Source organism: Dermochelys coriacea, chromosome 2 (genome assembly GCF_009764565.3).
Source record: "Dermochelys coriacea isolate rDerCor1 chromosome 2, rDerCor1.pri.v4, whole genome shotgun sequence".
Taxonomy (NCBI): Eukaryota; Metazoa; Chordata; order Testudines; family Dermochelyidae; genus Dermochelys; species Dermochelys coriacea.
In genome coordinates this window covers 101808886-101831856 of record NC_050069.1, presented here as the reverse complement: position 1 = coordinate 101831856, position 22971 = coordinate 101808886, and the positions used below count along the sequence as shown (strand labels likewise).

Here is a 22971-nt window from a genome sequence, read left to right as displayed (position 1 = left end):
ACAGTGTCTCTGGAATGTCAGGGCAGTTCACAGTTTGTTCCTTGTAGATCCCAGGCCTTCTTCTCGAGCCCTGGCTGTGCTGCAGGGATGCTGTGGGTTGGACACTTGCTCTGGTGGTGGCAACGCACTCTCAGGCTCTAAGTGGCAGGGCCCTTCTTCCCAGTGTCGCCACCGCCCTGTCGGGGATATGATCCAAGCCTGGCCTGCAGAGCCTCTTGGCTGAGGTGTCTCCCTGTACTGGGCCTGCTGCCCAAGGTCCCCCTCGCTCTCCCCAGCTGGTCACCACACCCAGCTCCAGACTGCTCCAGCCCCAGCTGCATCACTCTGTCTCTGTACTGCTGCTGCTCTGCCTCCAGCTCTCTGGGCTGCTTCTTTGGCCCCTCTGGCTCTGGTTGCTGCAGCTCTGCTCCCAGGACAGATCTGCTCCGCAGGCTGCTTCTGTGACTCTGCTCCCAGCACTGACCTGCTTCCTGGGCTGCTTTTCTGGGCCCTCTGGCTCTGGTTGCTGCAGCTCTCCTCCCAGGGCAAGTCTGCTCTTTCTGGGCTGTGCCTCTGGCTTTAGGGCTGCAGGTTTTGAAGATTTATACTGGAGAAAAGTTAGTCCCAAAGGGATACTCCAAGTGAAATTTCAACTAGATGGACAATCCCTTTTATGTGATTGAAGGAAAATATCCACCGCTATTTGGCAGATCATGGCTTGTCCACTCACAAATTTTAGTTAGGTTATTTAGTCTTTGATGGCACTAAATTGCTGGGGCCTGAATAATCTCCATCCAAGAATATTACAGGAATTGGCATATGAAATTGCTAGCCCAATAGAAAGGATTTTTAATGAATCTGTAAACTCAGGGATTGTGCCCTATGACTGCAGAATTGCTAATATAGTACCTCTTTTTAAGGATGGGGTGAGTGATCTGGGAAACTATAGGCCTCAATTGTATGCAAGATCTCAGAACAAATTTTGAAAGAGAAAGTAGTTAAGGACACAGAGGTCAATGATAATTGGAATAAAATACAACTTAGTTTTACAAAAGGTAGATCATGCCAGACCAACCTGATCTTCTTCTATGAGAAGATAACTGATTTTTTAGACAAAGGAAATGCAGTAGATCTAATCTACCTGGATGTAAGTCAGGCATTTGATACAGTTTCACATGGGAAATTATTAATTAAATTGGAGAAGATGGGAATTAATATGAGAAATAAAAGTTGGATAAGGAACTTGTTAAAGGGGGGACTACAATAGATCATACTGAAAGGTGAACCTTTCAGTCAGGCTGGAGGGGGGGTTACTAGTGGAGTTCCTGAGGGATCAGTCTTGGTACCTATCTTATTTAACATTTTTATTAATGACCTTGGCACAAAAAGTGGGAATGTGTTATTAAAATTTTCAGATCTCACAAATTTAGGAGGTATTGCCAATATGGAGGAGGACTGGAATATCATACAAAAAGATCTGGATGACCTTTAAAATTGGAGTAATAAAAATAGGTGAAATTTAATAGAGCAAAGTCCAAGACCATACACTTAGGGACTAACAAGAATTTTTGCTATAAACTGGGGACTTATCAATTGAAAGTGACAGAGGAGGAGAAAGACCTGGGTATATTGGGTGATGACAGGATTACTATGAGCCGCCAACATGATGCAGCTGTGAAAAAGGCTAATGCAGTCCTAGAATGCATCGGGCAAATTATTTCCAGAAAAGAGAGGGAAGTGTTAATAACATTATACAAAGCACTGGTGAAACCTCATCTGGAATACTGTGTGCAGTTTTGGTCTCCCAAGTTTAAGAAAGATGAATTCAAACTGGAACTGGTGCAGAGAAGAGCCACTAGGATGATCAGAGGAATGGAAAGCCTACCTTATGAGAGGAGACTCAAAGAGGTTGGCTTGTTTAGCCTAACCAAACAAAGGTTGAGGGGAGATATATTTATAGAGTGCAATTATATCAGAGGGATAAATATCAGGGAGGGGAAGGAGTTATTTAAGTTAAGTATCAATGCTGACACAAGAACAAATGGATATAAACTCGCCATCAACAAGGTTAGGCTTGAAATTAGGCGAAGGTTCCTAGCCAACAGAGACGTGAAGTTCTGGAACAGCCTTCCAAGAGGAGCAGTAGGTCAAAAAACCTAAATGGCTTCAAGACTGGGCTTGAGAAGTTTATGGAGGGGATGGTATGATGGGATTGCCTAAAATGGCATGTAGCCAATCTGCGACGGCTTGTAGTAAATATCTCCAATGGCTGGAGATGGGACACTAGATGGGGAGGGCTCTGAGTTACTACAGAGAATTCTTTCCCTGGTGTCTGGCTGGTGGATCTTGCCCACATGCTCAGGGTCTAACTGATCACCATATTTGGGGTAGGGAAGGAATTTTCCCCCGGGTCAGATTGGCAAACATCCTGAGACGGGGGGATGGGGTGGGAGGAAGTGTGGAGGTTCACATTCCTCTGCTGCATGGGGCATGGGCCACTTGCAGCTTTAAATTAGTGTAAATGGTGGAGTCTCTGTAACTTGAAGTCTTTAAATCATGATTTGAGGACTTCAGTAACTCAGCCAGAGGTTAGGGGTCTATTACAGGAGTAGGTGGCTGATATTTTGTGGCCTGCAATGTGCAGAAAGTCAGACTAGATGATCCCTGGTGGTTTCTTCTGGCCATAAAGTCTATGGGTCTATGTAAATGATAAGGTACATATATATTTGGGAAGTTTTTTTTAGTGTAGGGTGTAAAAATGTGTTGTCCTGTCCCTTTAAATGTTTGAGAACTCTCCTCTCCCCAGAGTAAAGCCTCACTTTCGGGTTGGTTTCAGTTTTGTTGCAAGAACCATAAAGGTTTCCAAGGCAGCTAGAGATGTGCTTAAATGAGCTTCTCTCTGTATCTCCTTCTCTGCTGGGTCCAAATATAAGAATCCACCTTACTTCCTGGGTTAATGTTTTGATCCTATGCTTAGAAGTTACTATCCATGTGACAATGGGTGTCTCACTCCTTCCTACCGATAAGAATTTTCATACGTTACATTAGAACAGACTGTTAAAGTACAGATCAGAGTATTTTGAAACATGGCAATGATAAATAGGTACCTTGTGGGAGCCCAACTTCACTAACCCAACAGTGGCTCCCAAAGCTCGAAGCCTGTCTGCTGTTAATTCCACCATTCGTGTTACTTCTTGTCTTAGCCGTGGTTGAATAGAATCACTCTCCACGGCTACCCATTCCTTAAGGGTCTGCAAAGGAAGCCAGGAATATAATTAAATGAACCACTGGGGTACTGAAAACCAGATCTGCACTGTTGTTTGCATTTTGAACTCAAAACACATCAGATTTGAAGCTGTTTTAATTCCAGCTCTGTCTAGCCTCTTTGCCTGTTCTATCTGGCAAAGAATTGTAAGGACACTGGATCACTTTCTCTCATGTTAAAGTGTCAGCTCTGCTGCTAAAGTCAGAGTGATCAAAATCTGATTCCCTCTTCCATCTTTACAGAGCTTCATTGAAACAACCCTCTTGATTCCATCAGAGGACCCCAACAGTTCTGATTACCTTTCTACTTGTCCCTCAGGAAGCACCATTTTCACACAAATAGTACACCGGGGGGGGGGGAGGTATAGTTTCAGAGCAAACAAAATGTGCCCCAATGGATTCCTTAAAGATAGGGTGCTCTAGAGAGATTTTGCATGGCAGGGATGGTCTATCTTTCTGTCTTCTATCCATCTGAGATAATTCTAAGCTAACTGTCATCCTGGGATCTAAACTCCAGTCTAGGAGAATGTAGAGAGGGACCAGAGTAGTATTAAGGCTGTCCATCTAAATTCCCTTCAGCTGGGTAATTGTATTTTGCATGAATTGTCTAGAGTCTAGACAATCCTCATCTAGTTTCAGATCTGCCCACTGTTACAATGAGTACGTGCTATTGAGTAATTCCAGCAAAATGAAGTGTTCATAATTCGACATGAACTAGTCATGTCTGAACCATTCCTCTGTTCTTCCTTTTCCCCCAATGCAAATTGTTCCCACTTTTTTTTAAAAAGCATCTCTTGAAAGGCTAAATCCTGGAGAAGAGGTCACAGGCCAAACGAACAAGCTATGCACTCACAGAAATGCACAGAAACATCACAGCACTGAGGAAAAGAATCCTGAGCCCTGCCCCCAGTCTAGTAATTGGTGCAGAGCTGGCATGTCTGCATGGCAAAGTGAGTGAAGCAGCAGCATAAGTAGCCTGCTTCTCCCCTTCATTCAAGGTTTTGGCTCAGTATGGATTTGCATACTCTGTATGGATTTAGTGGTGATGGCCACAGTCCACCCACATTCCCGTGTTGCATGGTACACTGTGCGCAGAGCCACCACCGATCTCTGCTACATGGAACACAAGAAGAGTACAGCATCCCCACCATAGACTTTTCCTTGCCTAGCCCTGCTGTGTAGTGAAATGTGGCATTTCCAATAAAACTGAGGCCTTGTGGAAGCCTGCTCAGTATTTTTCCCCTTAGAAGAAAAAATATGTGGTCTCATGAACCCACATCGTTGGTCTTTATTACTTCACTTCTGCATTGTAGCTATTTGACAATATGTGTAGCTCTTACCTGAATAAATTCATTTTGATGAAGATCAATGTATTGGAAGATCTGATTCTCCAAGCCCAAGGAAGAGGAGGATGAGGACACTCCTGCCTCAAAGAGCAGCATGATAACAGAGAAAGCCAATATCTGCAAATTCAAGACAAAATTTGCTATATGGAAGAGAAGACATCCACAAGCATTTGTCAGGTATATTTCACAGCTGGGCAGGCAGCCATAAATAACTGCTGAACAATGGACAGGTCAGTCTTCTTTAAAGTCCAACTGCACTAAGCAAAGGCATTTCGCACATACAGCATGCAGAGTTTATTGGTCAATCTGTAGGGGGTGGGAAATGGTAAATGAGTTTTGCACTATCTTGTCCAAAAGCAACTTCTGGGAATTATTTTGATACACAAACATTTTCTAAAGAGACATTTATTTCTTCATGAGAAACAATCTCAAACTGTAGGTTCTGCCAAACACAACAAACAAACATGGGCGGGAAATGCAAACACAAATACCAATGGCCCAAGGAGCTCAGCTTTCTATTCTGACATTTCCAAAAGGAAAAAGAAGAACTAATTCAATAATGTACATTCCACATGTTGCGTGCAATTTGTTTAAAGGGATAACAATCCTGATGGAGATGTATATGAGTCAATAAATGGCTTTTGAGGATGATTAAACACAAGGGAAAAGCTGAAACATTAGATAATGCAGAAGTCACTTACTGCCTTGTGTAGTCCCACTGCCACGAACGTTAGACAAAACAAAATTTAACAAGCCGCTTTAGTTAAAATATTGTTCTTGCTTCATAAGCATTTGAAAATTCTTCTCCTGCTGTGTTCCTGGAGTTTCTGCTAATGGTTCTCTGAGCTGGGAGCTAGATACTTGACATTTGAAGGGTGGGGCTAAAAATGAAATAGTTTTGTAGGGTGTGATCTCTTCAGAAAAAGGGATTCTGGGATTTAAAACAATGAGCTGCCTGTCCAAAAACTTGTACTTTAAATTGAGTCCACAAAACAAGCTGCTGCATGCACAAACTGTAATGTTCATCCTTTGATTCTGGAATGTGAACTGCAAAAATGCTTTCCTGAAATAAAAGCCTCTAGTTTTAATTGCAGTTTCAGTAATGTTTGTGAGAGAACAAGATATAAAAAGTGAGACTGACAAACTCAGAGGAGAAAAAGGAATGATAGTGAAAAGAAGATCATGTGGTGACATAGGTATTGCACAGCTTGATGGTTCCTGAAAGTACCAGATCTCTCTCTTTTATTAAATGTACCTACAATCACCTAAACCCACCTGACACAAAACCAACTTTTACCAGTTGGATAATTTCTTTTAGGTACCACAGCAGAGGTGGTTCTTGAGGAGGGATTTGAAAGAGAGGGAAGTATGGTAACAGCTGTGATAAGCTGACAAACTGGCAGCCAAGGCATTGGCATAGTGGAGGAGGCAGGGGGCTATGAGACAGAAAAGGAAAAGCAAAGAAGGGCAAAGTTGTGAAGGGCCTTGTAGGTGACCAAAAGAAGCTTAAAACTTGATGAATTCACAGGGAATCCAGTGACGGTGTTAGGTGGGAGTGGTGCAGTCTGAACATCGGGCAGGAAAGACAGCCATCTCTACTATTTTATCATTAGAACAGGCAGGCAAAGTAACAAAAACTCACTTTTTTCTAATATTGTCAGACCCTAAGGCCTTCTCTCAGTTTTCATATGGGCAATATTTCTAGAGTTTAATTAATCTGCTGAGATTGGAGGCTTGAGCCTTAACATCAAACTGTGGCCTGCAAGTCTCCCAGAGCTAGAAGCCATCATGGGCAAACTACCCTCGTGGTTCCATCACATGGAAGGTTGGAGGGCTTGTTATTGTGTCCTCCCTGGAAATAGTTGCTACCATTTTTCATGTCTCTCAAACTCCAGTTTGACGTGGAAATGGAATGCTAGTCTGTTGGACGGTGGCGACAAATGGGCTGTAATGGTCCAGCTAGACAGCAACCTCCTCATCAACTATCTGAAATTCGTGGCTAGATTCTTTGTCCGCACAAGTTGAGTGAAGAGCAGATCTTAGACCAGTGGTTCTTAAACTTTTGCATTGGTGACTCCTTTCACACAGCAAACCTCTGAGGGTGACCTCCCTTATAATTAAAAACACTTTTTTTTATGTTTAACACCATTATAAATGCTGGAGGCAAAGTGCGATTTGGGGGTAAAGCTGACAGCTTGCGACTTCCCAAGTAATAACCTCGTGACCCCCTGAGGGGTCACGAACCCCCAATTCGAGAACCCCTTTCTTAGACAAAAAGTTAGAGGTCATGCATATGAGCAAGTTAACGGATTTATTATGGTGATCTAGAATGCTGTCCACTTTAGCTTGGGAATTCTGGGACCAAGCATGGGCCCAATCCAGTGACCCATATTCATGGGTGAAGTCAACATGTTTACTGTACACAAGCAGAGACTTGTGAAGAAGTGAAATTTGCAGGATAAGGCCTTGTGTCACCAAATTTAATGTTTAAATGGAAGATATTCCTGACATATACAGTTCTGCAGCATATCAGCACTTGAAACATTGGCATTTGAGAGATCTGAGTGATACAAGCAGGTGGAGTCCAAAAAACAAGAGTATTCCAAAAATAGATTTAGGCAAAATAGCCCAATCAGAATATATTTTGTTTAGAATTAGTGTGGGTCATATTGTATGTACGAGATATTTGAATGTTACTGGAAAGTAGAGTAATGGAAAGTGTGAAGGTGGGTTAGGGGGAATCCTTTGCTCATTATTTAAAAGAGAGGCAAATATAAATGACAGCATAAGAAAAAAATGTTTAGATATTTTGAAATGTTGAGATTAAATATGGGGATACTGTAGAAATACTAAGAGTGGTTAGAGAGGAAAAAAACCTCAAGCAATGATCAGAATAATAATTTCCTTCCATTAGTGAGGGTTTTTTCTCCAGATAAAGAAAAGGCAAAAATGTCATACAGCAGATGGAGCAAATAAACAAATAAGCAAATTCACAGTTTAAGCTAATAAACATTCCATGATTTATAGATTCCATTAATCAGTTACAGCAATAGAAGTGTGGGGTAAAACCAAATGGAAATAGTGAAGGGACTTTTGAAGCAAGCATGAAAAAAAGCCAGGAAATTTTGAGTGGGGAAAAAATATCTTAGAGAATTTAATAAGAAATAGGTGATGCTTTTGGTGCTTTTGTTTTTAATTGTTCAGAGTATCTTAAAGTTTAGGACAGAGCAGCAGCAGAGAGGATTTAACAATAGGAGGCTTACAATAAAGTCCAAAATCCCAGATCTGAACCTCTCCCATAATGTTTCAGTGTGAAAACTGCTACGAACATTTATGGCTTGGGACCCATTTTAGAGTGAGAGCCCTTAGCACTGAGACAAAAGGGCTTGTGAGACTGGAAATACCATGCAAGAGTTGGGGGACACACGTTTCTTAAGAAGGGAGGAATTAAATCAGACCCAGAGAAAACCCTAAGAAGAGGGATGGCTCCTTGCTGAAAGGCTCTGGCTGCACAAGGAAATGCTCATCATTCATTCAGAAGGTGCTAGAAAATGCCTTTAATTGTAGAAAAATATTAATGAGGCTTTCTGTGAGATCACAAAACCAATATGATCTGTGTAGCAAGAGGTCAAAAGCCAATGCTTGCCATTACATAAAGGAAAAACAAAAATGGAGCTTGTCTCATTTTTTATGATGTATATTGGAACCTGAAACTTGGCTTTTTAAAGATTCATTTTTCTGCTTTTTTTTTTTAATGTTGGAAATTAAGTCTTGTCTGTGGTGGAAAGTCTATAATCACAGGCGAACTAGTGAAATAAAACCACAGAAGTGTGAAAACCAAGAGGAAAGGATTTTTAATGTGACCATATAAAACTCTAGTTTTGTTCAGACCTCTACCTTCTATGATGAATTAATAATGCAGAGAAAAGATACCTTTGTTAAAATTCAGCACTCTGGCCATTCCATTACCGTTTGAGAGCTCACAATGCACAACCTCCAAGACACCCAAGAGGCTCCCCGGCAAAGCCAGGGAAGGGCAGTCTTGACAGTTCCAGTATTTCTAAGTTAAAGCAGTTTTTGAACACCTGTTTGTATTGTGTATGTGTATGTCACCTTTTTCAGTCCTGTGTCACAGAACATTTATTTCAGTCCATTTTCAATAAAGTTTAGGTGAGCAATTTCTTGTTTATGGTTCTTGAGTGTGGTTTTTGAGCAGCTGCTCCACCTCAGACATATTACCTTTGGGACAGGGATCATCTTTCGCATAGATTTATAGATTCTAAGGCCAGAAGGGACCATTGTGATCATCCAGTCTGACCTCCTGTATAACACAGGCCATAGAACTTCCCCAAATAACTCCTAGACGAGGTCTTTTCAAAAAAAACAACCAATCTCAATTTAAAAATGGTCAGCGATGTAGCATCCACCACAACCCTTGGTAAGTTGTTCTGTTGATTAATAAGGCTCCATGTTTGTCATGGAGGTCACAGAAGTCACGGATTCCGTGACTTCCTTGACTTCGCATGGACTACTTCTGGGGCAGTCTCACCCTGCCCCCCCCCAGCAGCAGGAGTTTGGGTGCTGGGGGCTCATGGCTGGGGATTGGGGTGCGGGGTGGTGCTTACCGGAGGGGTGGATCCCCAGAAGGGCAACAGGAACTCCCCTCCCTCAGCTCCTAGCTCCACGTGCTGCCTCTGCCAGCAGGCATTGCCCCCCCCTGCAGCTCCCATTGGCCAGCAGTTCCCAGCCAATGGGAGAACTGGGGCTTGGGGTGGAGTGGAGGCAGCACATGGAGCTTAGGAGCTAGGTAAGGAGCTTGCCCCAGCCCCGCTACCCCTCCCCTGCAGCACCCACTGCACACACACCCCAGCTGCCCCGTTCCCAAGTTTTAGTCGGGGGTATATACTAAATGTTATGGACAGGTCACGGGCCATGAATTTTTGTTTACTGCCCATGACCTGTCCGTGACTTTTACTAGAAATACCTGTGACAGAAACATAGCCTTATTGATTAATTACTCTCACCTTTAAAAATGTATGCCTTATTTCCGGTCTGAATGTGTCTAGTTTCAACTTCCAGCCCCTGGATGGCGTTATACCTTTCTCTGTTAGATTGAAGAGCCCATTGTTAAATATTTGTTCCCCAAAGATGTAAGTACATACAGATTGTAATCAAATAACCCCTTAGACTTCTCTTTGTTAAGCTAAATAGACTGAGCTACTGGAGTATGTTACTTTAAGGCATGTTTTCTAATCCTTTAATCCTTTTATTTTGTATTTATACAGTGCCTAGCGCACTGCGGTCCATAACCAGGGTTCCTAGGCACTTCTACAATACAAATAAATAATTTTTTACATAACATCTTCCATCCAACAATATCCAGGTGCTTCTCTAGAGGTTGACTGATCAAGCCCCACAACACCCACAACTGAGAGGTATAGTGAGCGGTATGCTTTTACAGATGGAGAAAGAGAGATACAGCAGTTGTGTTACTTGTATAAAGTAATTCTGAGAGTCTGTCAGAGTTGGGATTAGAACCAAGTTCCCCTGATACTTAATCCTGTGCGATTACACACCACTACCTTTGTTAAATCTTCTGCCACTGGTTCTATATGAGTTTAAATTGAGCTATCCTATTGAGCCAGCTGAGGTACTATTACTTTCATTTTCCATTTGTTTAATTTCAGTGTGTCCAGTTTAAATTTTCTACCACAATCCTTTTTTCGAGTTTTAGCCCTCAGTCTTATTATATTGGTCCCAGTTGTATGTCACAGACTATACCAGCAAACCCTCCCAGTGTAGATGCAACTTATACTGGCAAAAAAGTTTTTTTGCTGGTATAGCTTATACTAATGCCCCTCGCAAAATAAGCTATACTGGCAAAGACACTTATGTTGGTATAACTGCACCAGGAGAGTTCTCCAGTATAAAAATGTTGTTAAAAAAAATCACACCGCTAACAAACGTTATTATACCAGCAAAAGCTTCTAGCGCAATTCTGGCCAGAGCATTGGGTGACCTCCCTTCTAAGAACCATAAGGAATTTTCTCCTGAGTGTCCATCCAGCACTCCAGAGTTCTAAGATGCTCACTCACTCTCTCTGTAGTTAGCTCTTTAATTTCTACTAACCTTATGTTCTTTTTTCCACTTTAATAGCAAGTGCCAGTATTTAATAACAAATCAGCTAATTACCACAGTACTGAGAAATACCAATTATTAAATAGAAACCATTATGATGCCATTGTTATTCATAGCAAAACTCAGCTTTAATTCAGGCATGCTCTGGAATTCAGAAAACTAATCCGTTATTTCCATCCCTTTACCTCTGCCCCACTTGGAACATTTACCTTTAACTATTTTAATCAAGTAACTCTGAGAGTGCTAAGTACTAGTTAGAGTGAGAATATTTCTAAATTTGTAATACAAAGATTAAAGATTTATACTGCTGAACAAAAAATATTTATTCTAATTAATTTTCAAATGTATCTTCTGTGTCTTTACACAGAGCTTAAGATCCTGGAGGAAAGTAGTCATCCATCAGTTTATTGCAGGAATATTGTTCTCTGTAGTTAGGACCAAATCCTGTGCTTTGTCTCTTCTTTGATCAGGGACTGACAAATGATTTGGACGGGGGGGAAGGGTTGAAAATGGTCTTTTTTTGAAAGTGAAAATGTTTCACAATTTTTTTATTTTGTTTTCGATGAAATCTGAAGATGAAAATACTTTCAGGTTTTGGTGTTTGCCCAAAGAAATACAGCACTTTTAATATGAAGAATGCAACTACAGAAAATGCTTATTTTGATTTTGTTGTTTCTGATATGGCCATCATGACCTCTCTTTTTATGTCTGTGTAGGCCTGATTTGACATAAGTAATTGGAGAGGCCTTATTTCTTGGGAGACAGGATTAGGGAGGTAAATGGATCAGCAAGCTGGAAACAGAATGTCTGCACTAGCCAAGATAAGGGGGAAACACCAAGGAACCATTTACAATGGACAAGATAACAATGGATAAAATAAGCCTGGAATGTAAGATGAGATAAAGAATAAGGGCTTGTCTACACTGACACTTGACAGTGCTACAACTTTCTCGCTCAGGAGTGTGAAAAAACACCCCTCTGAGCGCTGCAAGTTTCAGTGCTGTAAAGTGCCAGTGTAAACAGTGCGCCAATGCTGAGAGCCACACTCTCAGCGCAGGTAGCTATTCCCCTCGTGGAGGTGGTTTTTTTAGAGCGCTGGGAGAGCTCTCTCCCAGTGCTCTGCCACGACTCCACAGCCACGTTAAAGCGCTGCCACGGCAACGCTTTAACGTTGCTGGTCAAGACATGCCCTAAGGCTATGTCTACACTGGCAAGTGAAAGACAAAACTTTTGTCGTTCAGAAGTGTTAAAACATCCCCCTGAAAGACAAAAGTTTTGCCAACAACAAGTGCAACAAGTGTGAACGGCGCTTTGTTGGCAGGAGTGCTCTCCTGCCGACAACGCAAATGCTGCTCATTCGTGGTGGCAATTTTTTGTAGGGCTGTCAAGCGATTAAAAAAATGAATCACAATTGCGCAATTAAAAAAATTAATCGCGCTGTTAAACAATAGAATATAATGTATTTTAAATATTTTTGGATGTTTTCTACATTTTCAAATATATTAATTTCAATTACAACACAGAATACAAAGTATACAGTGCTCACTTTATATTTATTTTTTATTACAAATATTTGCACTGTAAAAACAAAAAATATATTTTTCAATTCACCTCATAGAAGTACTATAGTGCAATTTTTTTATCATGCAAGGTAAACTTACAAATGTAGACTTATGTACAAAAAAAGTGTTTTCAAAAATAAATCAGTGGAAAACTTTACAGCCTACAAGTCCACTCAGTCCTACTTCTTAGTCAGCCAATCATTCAGACAAACAACGTTGGTTACAATTTGCAGGAGATAATGCTGCCTGCTTCTTGTTTAAAATGTCTCCTGAAAGTGAGAACAGGCATTCACATGGAACTGTTGTAGCTGGCATTGCAAGATACATATGTCCCTTCATGCTTCAACCACGATTCCAGAGGACATGTTTCCATGTTGATGATGGGTTCTGCCTGATAACTATCCAAAGCAGTGTGGACGGGCGCATGTTCATTTTCATCATCTGAGACAGATGCCAGAAGAAGGTTGATTTTCTTTTTTGGTTTGGTTTCTATAGTTTCTGCATCAGAGTGTTGCTCTTTTAAGACTTCTAAAAGCATGCTCCACACCTCATCCCTCTTAGATTTTGGATGACACTTCAGATTCTTAAATCTTGGGTCGAGTGCTGTAGCTATTTTTAGAAATCTCACATTGGTACCTTCTTTGCGTTTTGTCAAATCTGATGTGAAAATTTTCTTAAAACGAACATGTGCTGGGTCATCATCCAAGACTGCTATAATATGAAATATATGCAGAATGTGGGTAAAACAGAGCAGGAGACATACAATTCTCCCCCCCCCCAAGGAGTACAGTCACAAATTTAATTGACACATTATTTTTTTAACGAGTATCATCAGCATGGAAGCATGTTCTCTGGAATGGTGGCCGAAGCATGAAGAGGCATACAAATGTTTAGCATATCTAGCATGTAAATACCTTGCAACTCCAGCTACAAAAGTGCCTTGAAAACACCTGTTCTCACTTTCAGGTGACATTGTAAATAAGAAGCGGGCAGCAGTATCTCCCGTCAATATAAACAAACTTGTTTGTCTTAGCAATTGGCAGAATAAGAAGTAGGACTGAGTAGACTTGTAGGCATTAAAACAGTGGTTAGTTTTTCAAACTAGGGCAGCCACTTGTTCAGGGCTGGGCCGGATTGTGTACCTGCTGCATCTTCAGGTTTGGCTGATCGCGGCTCCCACTGGCCCTGGTTCGCCGCTCCAGGCCAATGGGGGCTGCAGGAAGTGGCACGGGCCGAGAGATGTGCTGGCTACCCTTCCTGCAGCCCCCATTGGCATGAAGCAGCGAACCGTGGCCAGTGGGAGCCGCAATCGGCCAAACCTGTGGACGCAGCAGGTAAACAAACCTGGACTTTCCCTGAACAAATGGCAGCTCTAGTTTGAGAACCACTGCACTAAAGTTTTACACCGTTTTGTTTTTGAGTGCAGTTATGTAACAAAAAAAAATCTGCATTTGTAAGTTACAGTTTCACGATAAAGAGATTGCACTATAGTACTTGTATGAAGTTAATTGAAACATACTATTTCTTTTGTTTATCATTTTTACAGTGCATATATTTGTAATAAAAAAATATAAAGTGAGCACTGTACATTTTGTATTCTATGTTATAATTGAAATCAATATTGATAATGTAGAAAAACATCCAAAATATGTAATAAATTTCAATTGGTATTCTATTGTTATAAGTGCAATTAATCACAATTAATATTTTTAATCACGATTCATTTTTTTTAGTTAATCGCGTGAGTTAACTGAGATTGACAGCCCTAGTTTTTTGTTGGCAGGAGAGCCACCAAACAGTGGCTACAATGTGCACTTTTTAGCAGCGTGGCTGTAGCGGCACAGCCGGGTCACTAAAAGCTGCGTAGTGTAGACATAGCCTGCTGTACAGGGGCTGGTTCCTACAAACTGATAAAGCCAGCCTCAGAACATGCGATGCAATGTATAATAAATGCAATAAGGTAGAGATTTTCTGTTTATCTTTAGACGTGTGGTATTCCCTGAATCTGTGCCCTGTGCCAGTGGTTCTCAACCAGGGTTATGTGTACATCAACTCATCTAGATATTTGCCTAGTTTTACAACTGACTACATAAAAAAGTACTAATGAAGTCAGTACAAGCTAAAATTTCATAGAGACAATGACTTGTTCATACTGCTCAATATACGGAAATGTAAGTACAGTCTTTATATTCCAACTGATTTATTTAATAATTATATGGTAAAAAGGAGAAAGTAAGCAATTTTTCAGTAATAATGTGTTGTGACACTTCCGTATTTTTATGTCTGATTTTGTAAGCAAGTAGTTTTTAAGTGAGGTGTAACTTGGGGGTACACAAGACAAATCAGACTCCTGAAAGAGGTTTCAGTAGCCTGAAAGGTTGAGAGCCACTGCCCTATGCTTAAGCCTGATCACCCTGGCATACAATTAAAGTGTAGTTTAATTGTATGCCAATAAAGACATCTCAGTGACAAGTTTGGAGTTGAGCTGAGTTTTTGGGAACCAAGTGGATAAGGTCTCAGACGCCAGCCCAACAGTCTGCCCAATACACTAGGGTTGCCAACTTTCTCATGGCATAAAACTGAACACCCTTGTCCCACTCCCTGCCCTGCCCCTTCTTTGAGGCCCTGCCCCCACTCTCTCCATCCCTCCCCCCTCCTTCGTTGCTTGTTCTCCACCACCCTCACTCACTTTCATTGGGCTGGGTCAGGGGGTTGGGGTCTGGGAGGGGATGAGGGCTCTGGCTGGGGGTTCAGGTTCTGGGGTGGGGCCAGAAATGAGAGGTTCAGGGTACAGGAGAGGGCTCTGGGTTGGAACAGGGGGTTCAGGTCAGGAGGGGATATGGGCTCTGGACTGGGAGTGCAGGCTCTGGGGTGGGGCCATAAATGAGGGGTTTGGGGTGCAGGAGGGGCCTCTGGGCTGGGGCCGAGCAGTTTGGAGTGCGGGATGGGGTGTAGGCTCCAGGACGGAGTTTGGGTGCAGGAGGAGGTTCTGGCCTGGGTTTCGATGTGGGTTCGGGCTCCAGCCAGGCAGCACTTACCTCAGGTGGCTCCCGGTTGGAGGTGCAGCAGGCCTAAGGCAGGCTCCCTGCCTGCCCTGGCTCCGCGTGGCTCCCAGAAGCAGTCAGCATGTTTGCTTCCTAGGCGCAGGGGTGACCAGGCGGCTCTGTGCGGTGTGCGCTGCCCGCACCCGCAGGTGCTGCCCCTGCAGCTCCCACTGGCTGTGGTGCTGACCAGAGCCATCAGGGTCCCTTTTTGACTGGGTGTTCTGGTCAAAAACCAGATGTCTGGCAATGCTACAATTCACAAGTGAAGCTCAGGATCTAATTTTTTATTCACAATTCGCTTTAAACCTGGTTGAAAAAAAGCAATGAATCTAAAGTGCTGTGGGGAAAAAGAAGAGTAAAATGATTAATTCTGCAAGTGTCCAATTGGAGGGGATCTAATCACTTGTTAAACAGATTTTGGTGAAATTCTGCTTTTTTAAGCAAAGATTAAACATGTATATGAAAAACCTGAAAATAGAGAGATGAGAAAATACTCACAGAGCCCTCAGAGGTAACAAGGTAACTAAATACTGTAAATCCAAAAAGGAATTAGATAGCAACCATGTTGTGCTGTTCATCGGGGTGGGGAAATTAAGAGAAGAAACTACATGGTACTTGCACTACACAAAACAGCAACATCTACTTAGCATTTGTGTAGTAACTAGAAAGAGCTGTGTAAGGGGAGTTGGTTTAATAAACAGAAGTGAGCCTTCTGGTGACACTAAAGCAACTCATTGTTGCAACAAAAACCATCAGGCACTAGTTTCATAGGATGGTACAGACATACAATAGCAAAGGAAAAAACAAACACTATCATATTCAAATCCTAATGCATTTGAATTGGTCTGACCTTAAAGAGCAGCTAACAGCCCCTGGAAAAGTTTAAAACAATTGTTTTTAGAAATAATGCACATGATATATTTTTAGCACTTCCCTTCCTTCACTCCTTATTAATGAGCACATTTTCTGTGTTCCACTTTCCTCTTTTTATTCAACAGTCATTAATAAGAAAAGAGGATCTTTGCTTTTTAAGTGTTCTGTTTTGCAGCTTCAGCCTTGTCTATGCACAAGTTGTAATGCTTTAACTGTATCAGCACAACCCAGTCTAGTGGGTTACATCAGGATAAAGGCACCTTATATTACATAGCTATTATTATCAGTAACAGGAATAAACTATAGAGATGCAATCCTTGATCTACACTACAAAGTTTTATGAGCTAGGAGTATGAAAAAAGCCATGCAGAGAAAATCACAGGTGTAGATGCAATTATGCCAATGGAGGAGTGCTTCTGTCAGCTTAGCTAATGTTGTTTGGGGAGTTGGTATAACTATTGCAGCAGAACTGCTTCTGCCTGCTTATTCTGTCTCTCAGCTTGAGGTGTCTGTCAGCATAGCTATATCGGCCAGTGCTCTGTAGTGTCAACAAGCCCTCATTACCTTTATGAGGATAAATGCATCCACACGAGGCATTGTAGTGATTTAATTATTTTGATAGAAAAGTCACACCCCTAACCAAGATAGGCCTTAGTTCTTGCTTGAAGTGACTCTCTGGTTTATGCCATCGCAATCGGGTGCTGTGGATCTGGGTATTATGCTTTGAAGTCAACAAGCCAGTCGTCCATAGAATGAAATATTTTGAGGATCAAGCAGAGTCGGGGGTGGAGGTGAGGTTTGTTGATGGGAGGTGGATCTTATGAAAGAATTTCTTTATAACATGAAAAAGCTGGAGAATACCTGGGTTTGCATCATGTTCATAGTAAACTGAACATTTGAAATGGGAAGAGTCTACAGTTACAGCAAGGGTTAGTCTGGCAAATAAATGGTGGGTTTTTTTCTTGAAGGTAAGATCTTCCTAATGGAACTACTATCAATGAAGGTAGTTTAAAAATAACAAAGACAAAAACTTAGTGTTGCACTGTTGTCCAAAGAGATCCTACTTAGTGCACAAAAGGGCAACCATTTGTTTGAAGACAATTCTGACTGAAGCAGTGGGACTCCTTGTGGCCACATAGCTAGTTCTAGTATTCACACATTTCTCGTTCAGCAAATTCTCCAGAAGAGGCTCAGCCATGCAAAGCAGCTTCCATTGTACTCCACAGGAGCAGAAGGCATTCAGCAAGTTGTAGGAAGATCTCAGCCTCTCACCAAATCTGGCAGTAATTTAAGTTGGGCAAAGAAACAGAGTTTCATCCTGCAGCCTTATAACTACAATGGAAGTTCTCCAGGCGAAGTGCTGGCAGGATGTGACATTTGGTTAGTAGATAGAAAGCACTTCCACACACTGATAGCAACTGTTTGAAATGCTGTTTTTGCAATTCTTTGTAAAACCTTTTCCAAGACAGATAATAGTACTACGACTAGAGCTGGTAGGAAACCAAGAATTCTGTTTTGTGAAAAAAAATGTGATGTTGTGATTTTTTTTGGTTCTATATTAGAATGAAGTGAAAACCTTTCAAAAATTTTTTGAAAAAAAATGAAAAAGTGAGAGACATCCAGCCCAGAACAGCTAATAGCCCAGTGGTGAGGGCACTCACTTGACTGCTCTTTCAATCTCACCTGGTGGAGCTGTTCCACTTTGACCTAGTAAATATGTAATTACTTATACAGAAAGAAAAGGAGTACTTGTGGCACCTTAGAGAGACTGATTCTATAGCCCAGTTAGGGTGTGGGAGATCCAGATTCATGACTCTGCTCTGCCTGATTCTCTCTCTGGCCCAATGAATATTTAATTTATACAAAACAGAACAGCTCCAACAGGAGAGATGGAGAGACATCCACACAAGAAGAGCCAAAGTGCATGCTGGTTAGAGCGCTCCTCTGGGATGCAGAAGAGCCAGGTTAAAATTCCCCAACCAGCTCTACTACTGAAGGCTTGGGCCTACATTCCTAACTCATGCAAGTCTTCTATTCAGGAAAAGTCAGGATATTTATTAACACTGTTTTCTATGTTGCATATTAAAAGAAAACCCTTACCTATTTATGTTCTTCTTTTTGCCGCTTTCTTGATAGTGGGTGAGGAACTAGAGACACTGAACTACAAGCCATGCTTTTTATTTTGGACAAAGACAATTTATCTAGGTTGATTAAAAGATTTATAACTAACTAAGAAAGGTTACTGAGTGGCTAAAAATTAACTTTTAGTTCAGAGTTTTATGACAGCTTTTTAGTTAAACTGTCAATTAATAATGCAGTCTAAAAAAGCCAAGTCACATACGCACCAATACATGTGAAATGTCTCCCACTGTTTCTTTCTGGAGAGTGGACTCTGACAGTGAGCTAAGCATCAGAATGTACTTTACCTTGGCTGATAAGTACCAGGTGTTCAGGTTTACATTGTTGTTTTAGAGCATGTAAGGAAGTTTGTTTTTTTAAAATATTATTAAAGTCACACCAGAAAGCATTTTTTGCCCAGGATTAAAAATGGGTCATTTAATTGCTTTATCTGAATAAATATTTCAGGCCTGATACTCCATTGTTCTGCACTGTGTGCAGGTACGTATACCAGTGAGTGTAAAATGATACCAGAGTGTAAAATGATACAATGGTAGTTGTGGTTCTTTTGCTCTTTACACAACACAAAGAAACCACATGGTCACAGCGGTGGCTCAAATAACCATATTTACTAAATATACTTGAAAATTCAAGGTCTATCTATCCACATACTGCTGTTCTGGCTGTTTTCTGGAGACTTAAAAACACTGAGTGCCAATAGAGGACTCAAGCTATTTAAAGGGCTACTATCCTATTCCTAGAACATTACTGTTGTGTTCACAGCATATGCACAGAGAAATTAGATAACAATATAAATACTCTTGCTGGCAAGTTGCAATATAAAACTACTTTATTACGTAGCATTCAGAGTGATAACACACAAAAACCAAAAGACACAGAGAGAGAAAACAGACTGCCCCCTAAAGCAGCAAGGTAAAACTCACCCCACCTTGATTTAAGATGGCTCTTTCCAGACTGACTCTGATCATACACTTTGCTACAAAGCCTCCTGGCTTATAACCAGGAACAGGAACCCGCACCACTGTTAAAGTGATAGCTTGCAATTCCAACACAGCCCTCAATGCACCACAACTACAGCAGTATTTTACATCCACTTTGCCCTCACTTAACTCTGGTGTCAGTGACTACACAAGGTGCAAGGCAATGGAGAATCAGGCCCTCGGTCTCATTTTGTTGCTATTTTTTTCCCCTTACCAAGGGACTTTCATATTGGTACAAGTTTGAAAGAGGAACTTGTTATTGTTTCAGATATTTGGGTTTGAATATGAGTTTCCCTCCTTATCGAGGACTGAATGGCACAAGGGTTATGAAATTGGAAATAGCATTTTGTATTTATAGGCCCAATGCTGCAGTCCTTTCTCAGGCAAAACTACCATTGCCTAGGTCACCTGTCACATCTTCTAGATGCAGACAAGTTGGTAGTCACCAAGAGATAGCCCCATCTGATGGCTCTTAGGTGATTTATGTGAAATAAGATGGTCTCAGTTCAGTTCACAGAGAATGGCCATCCGCATGACCAAATCCACTCTGCCCCCCTCAGTAATAATGGCCCTGCCCCCTGTCTTAGCAGAAAGGCCAAGATCCTTTGTAGTAGCCTTATAAAGACATCCCCCTCTCCTAAGCATTCACATTGGGTTAAATTCACATAAAAACTAACTGGGAATTATACAGATGAAATGCAAAGGGAAGGAAGGTGAAATTTGTTTATTTATATTTAAATGTACCTATCCTGACCCCTAAGCACAATTCTAAAACTACCTAATTCGGATCTCAACTGCCCTGATTTTAAATCAATCAAACTCCACTACCTTCAACTGAGGTAATCCTGAAGTACAACGGTGTCAGTGAGATCAGAAGCAGGTCTATTAGATTATTGTAGCTCAACAGCTTGCTAATGAGTCATAGTATACTACTGGAAAATGCAATATTGTGCTAAGAAAAAAGGGATTCTTTTATGCTTAATATTTCACTGTAAATAAGTCCTCATCTGATAATCTATAACTTGGAACATAGTTTAGAGTTCATGATGTATTAGATTTATGATTTTGCAGTAATTATTCCATTTATTGGTCATCATAAACATTACAAACATTGTCTCAAGGTCTGTTTAAATGTAGGCACCTTTATCTCCTTAAATAAAAGTCTCTCTGGTGGTAGCTTATTAACTACTGGAAGGGTTGGCTTATGAGGAAAGCCTAATGAACTCAATATGAATAGTTTGGTTAAATGCTGACAATGTTCTGGAAAACAGCTGACTTTAAGTGTTTAAACACTCAGAAGGGAGAAAAATTATTTACAGGAGTAGAAAAGAGTGGAATTAGTAATAAAGGGATAAGATAAAGAAAAGGAAGCTGTCTTAACATCTTTGTTTTGAATTTGAGCTTTTCCAGGCAGAGATTGTCTCCAGTTATGTGTTTGTACAGTGCCTAGTTCATTAGGGCCTTGATCTCAGTTGAGGTCACTAGATGCTAATGCAATAAAAAGACATAAATAAGAAAAAAAATCTTACTATAGTGAGACTATGGAGGGTGTTGGGGGAAGCCCTGTTTCTTGAGCGAATTAACATTTGACTGAATAAAAGACTGGAAAATACACTGCAGGGAGCAATCCCTCACTGGCAAGGAAACAGTCTGGATAATGGAATAACAATTTTCATCTCTACCTATCATTTTGTGATGAGCTACCCTCCACCTCATAACAGTCACTTGTCAATACCTTGCACTATATTTCAGCTGAGAGGGCAATGTGTTCACACAGTACCTATATAGCCACAAGTGATCCCAAGTTACCAGCCACGCTTGTCTTTATTCCACTAAATCTAAATGCCGCTTTTAGAAAAAAGTAGTTTAAAAAATTCTCTCTCAGAGCTGCAAATGCTGACTGGAAGGCCCTTCCCAAAATTGCCAGTCACCTCTCACCTGCTAGGGGCACGGCCCCATTCCCTTCCTGAGAGAGTTGCAGCAGCTGACTGGATCCTTATTGCTCTGCATTCCAGAGAGCATTTCTCATCCAGTCCCCTCTGGAGTTCCCTCAGAACTAGCCCCACTACCGGTGCTGGATTCTAGGAAAAATATTTTGTTCAGTGAGCTAACATTATTATGCTGCAAAAACTTGAGAGACAATACCGGTAGGAAAAAGCCCTTTGTGGGTCTGAGTTGACAGGTATTATATAAGTGCTGCTTAATTAATTAATATTAGTGTATCATTATGGGGCAAAGGCTAAGTCAGAAAAGGCTTGCTCACATTGTCAAAAGAAAATCACTCAAAATGATAATCTATAGCTGCCAAGCTCTTCAATGGGAACTGGGGGTGGGAGGGAGCACTCAGAACCTTTTAGGATCAGGCCTACGAGGCTCCACATCAGCTGTCACAAGGAGTACACCCTTATTACCAAACTTCTGCTTCCTACCTCGTGGCTTACCTTGAAAGTCCTCCATACACAGAACTCCCCCTGAAGCCAATAGGACTGCCATGCACAGAGTTTAAATGATCAGGCCCCAGAGAACAGAAAAGGCATTTATTTTTCTAATGTCCTTCTCCTCTGGGCTCTGCTGTGTCCCGGGACAGAAAAACAAAAGAAGGGCATTCTAACAGCAAGCTTGGAAATTCATTGTTTTTAAATTCGAAAAGTATTTTCAGATTAGTCTCATGTAAGTGATGGTGAGAAGTTGTTCTAATCTTAAGACCCTCCAGACTGCTTTGCTGAGCAAAGCAACATCCATGTTAGACTCAGGGTGATTAATGCTGTACGTGCAATTGAAATGAACCCTCATTCAGCAGCAAGTGAATGGCTAGGATCTGGGATTATGTTTATTAGCTCCGTATGCTACAGGTAGCAGTTTTAATGCTTATGCAGCACTCCTCCACTGTCTGGGAGAGTACAGATGAGGCAGTGGAAGTGTGTTTTATTCCCCCCCAACCTTCAGACCCATGATTAAGTGGCTGAGAAGTTGATACAACTTGCCACTGCCCTGCCCGACTGCTGCATAATGCCCTCTCTCTGCTGGAAACCTTCATTTAGAGGGGAGGTTCCAACAGCAGCACCCCTTGGGAAAGGTCTGGAAGCCCATCTCCATTGGAGATGTGCTATTATGGATTTAAGGGGAGGCAGGAAGTAAAAGCCAGGAGAGAGGCTATTCTTAGGGCTTGTCTAAACTACAAAATTAAGTCAACTTTACCTAATTCAACCTCGAGCCCCTAAATTAATGAAGTTGATTGTGCATCGCCACACCATGTTCATTGTCTTGATGGAGTGTGTCCTCACTAGCAGCACCTGCATCGATGCGTAAAACAGTCCATGGTGGGTAGCTATCCCAAAGTGCAACTTGCTGCAGTGTGCTTTTGGAATTTTGTGCAATGCCTCATGGGACCAAAACATTGCTGCAGGGGAGAATGGGAACATTGCACTGGCATCCCATGATGCACTGTTCTCCCTTCCTCACATCAACAGCAAACAACCCAGTGGTTTTTGCACCTTAAAACCGCTGTGCATACACCATAACCCCAGAAGCATGGAGCCTGCTCAGCTGTACACTCTTGCTGTGAGCATCTCAAACACCTCGTGCATTCTGCTGAAGTATTTCCAGAGCTGAAGTAGGGTCTGCCGTGCGGAACATAGTGATGTCC

General features: G+C 41.5%; 1 protein-coding gene across 1 annotated transcript in view; it reads right to left on the bottom strand.

The window, feature by feature from the left end:
* The window catches only part of CNDP1 (carnosine dipeptidase 1), a 37743-nt gene extending 19334 nt beyond the window's left edge, over positions 1 to 18409 (bottom strand). The window contains exons 1-3 of the mRNA XM_043508191.1: positions 18307 to 18409; positions 4584 to 4706; positions 3087 to 3230 (exon numbers count right to left, since the gene is read on the bottom strand). Of these exons, the coding sequence (XP_043364126.1) occupies positions 3087 to 3230; positions 4584 to 4685 (246 nt within the window). The 5' untranslated portion in view covers positions 4686 to 4706; positions 18307 to 18409. The remainder of the gene's footprint in view (positions 1 to 3086; positions 3231 to 4583; positions 4707 to 18306) is intronic.
* Positions 18410 to 22971: the final 4562 nt, after the last annotated feature.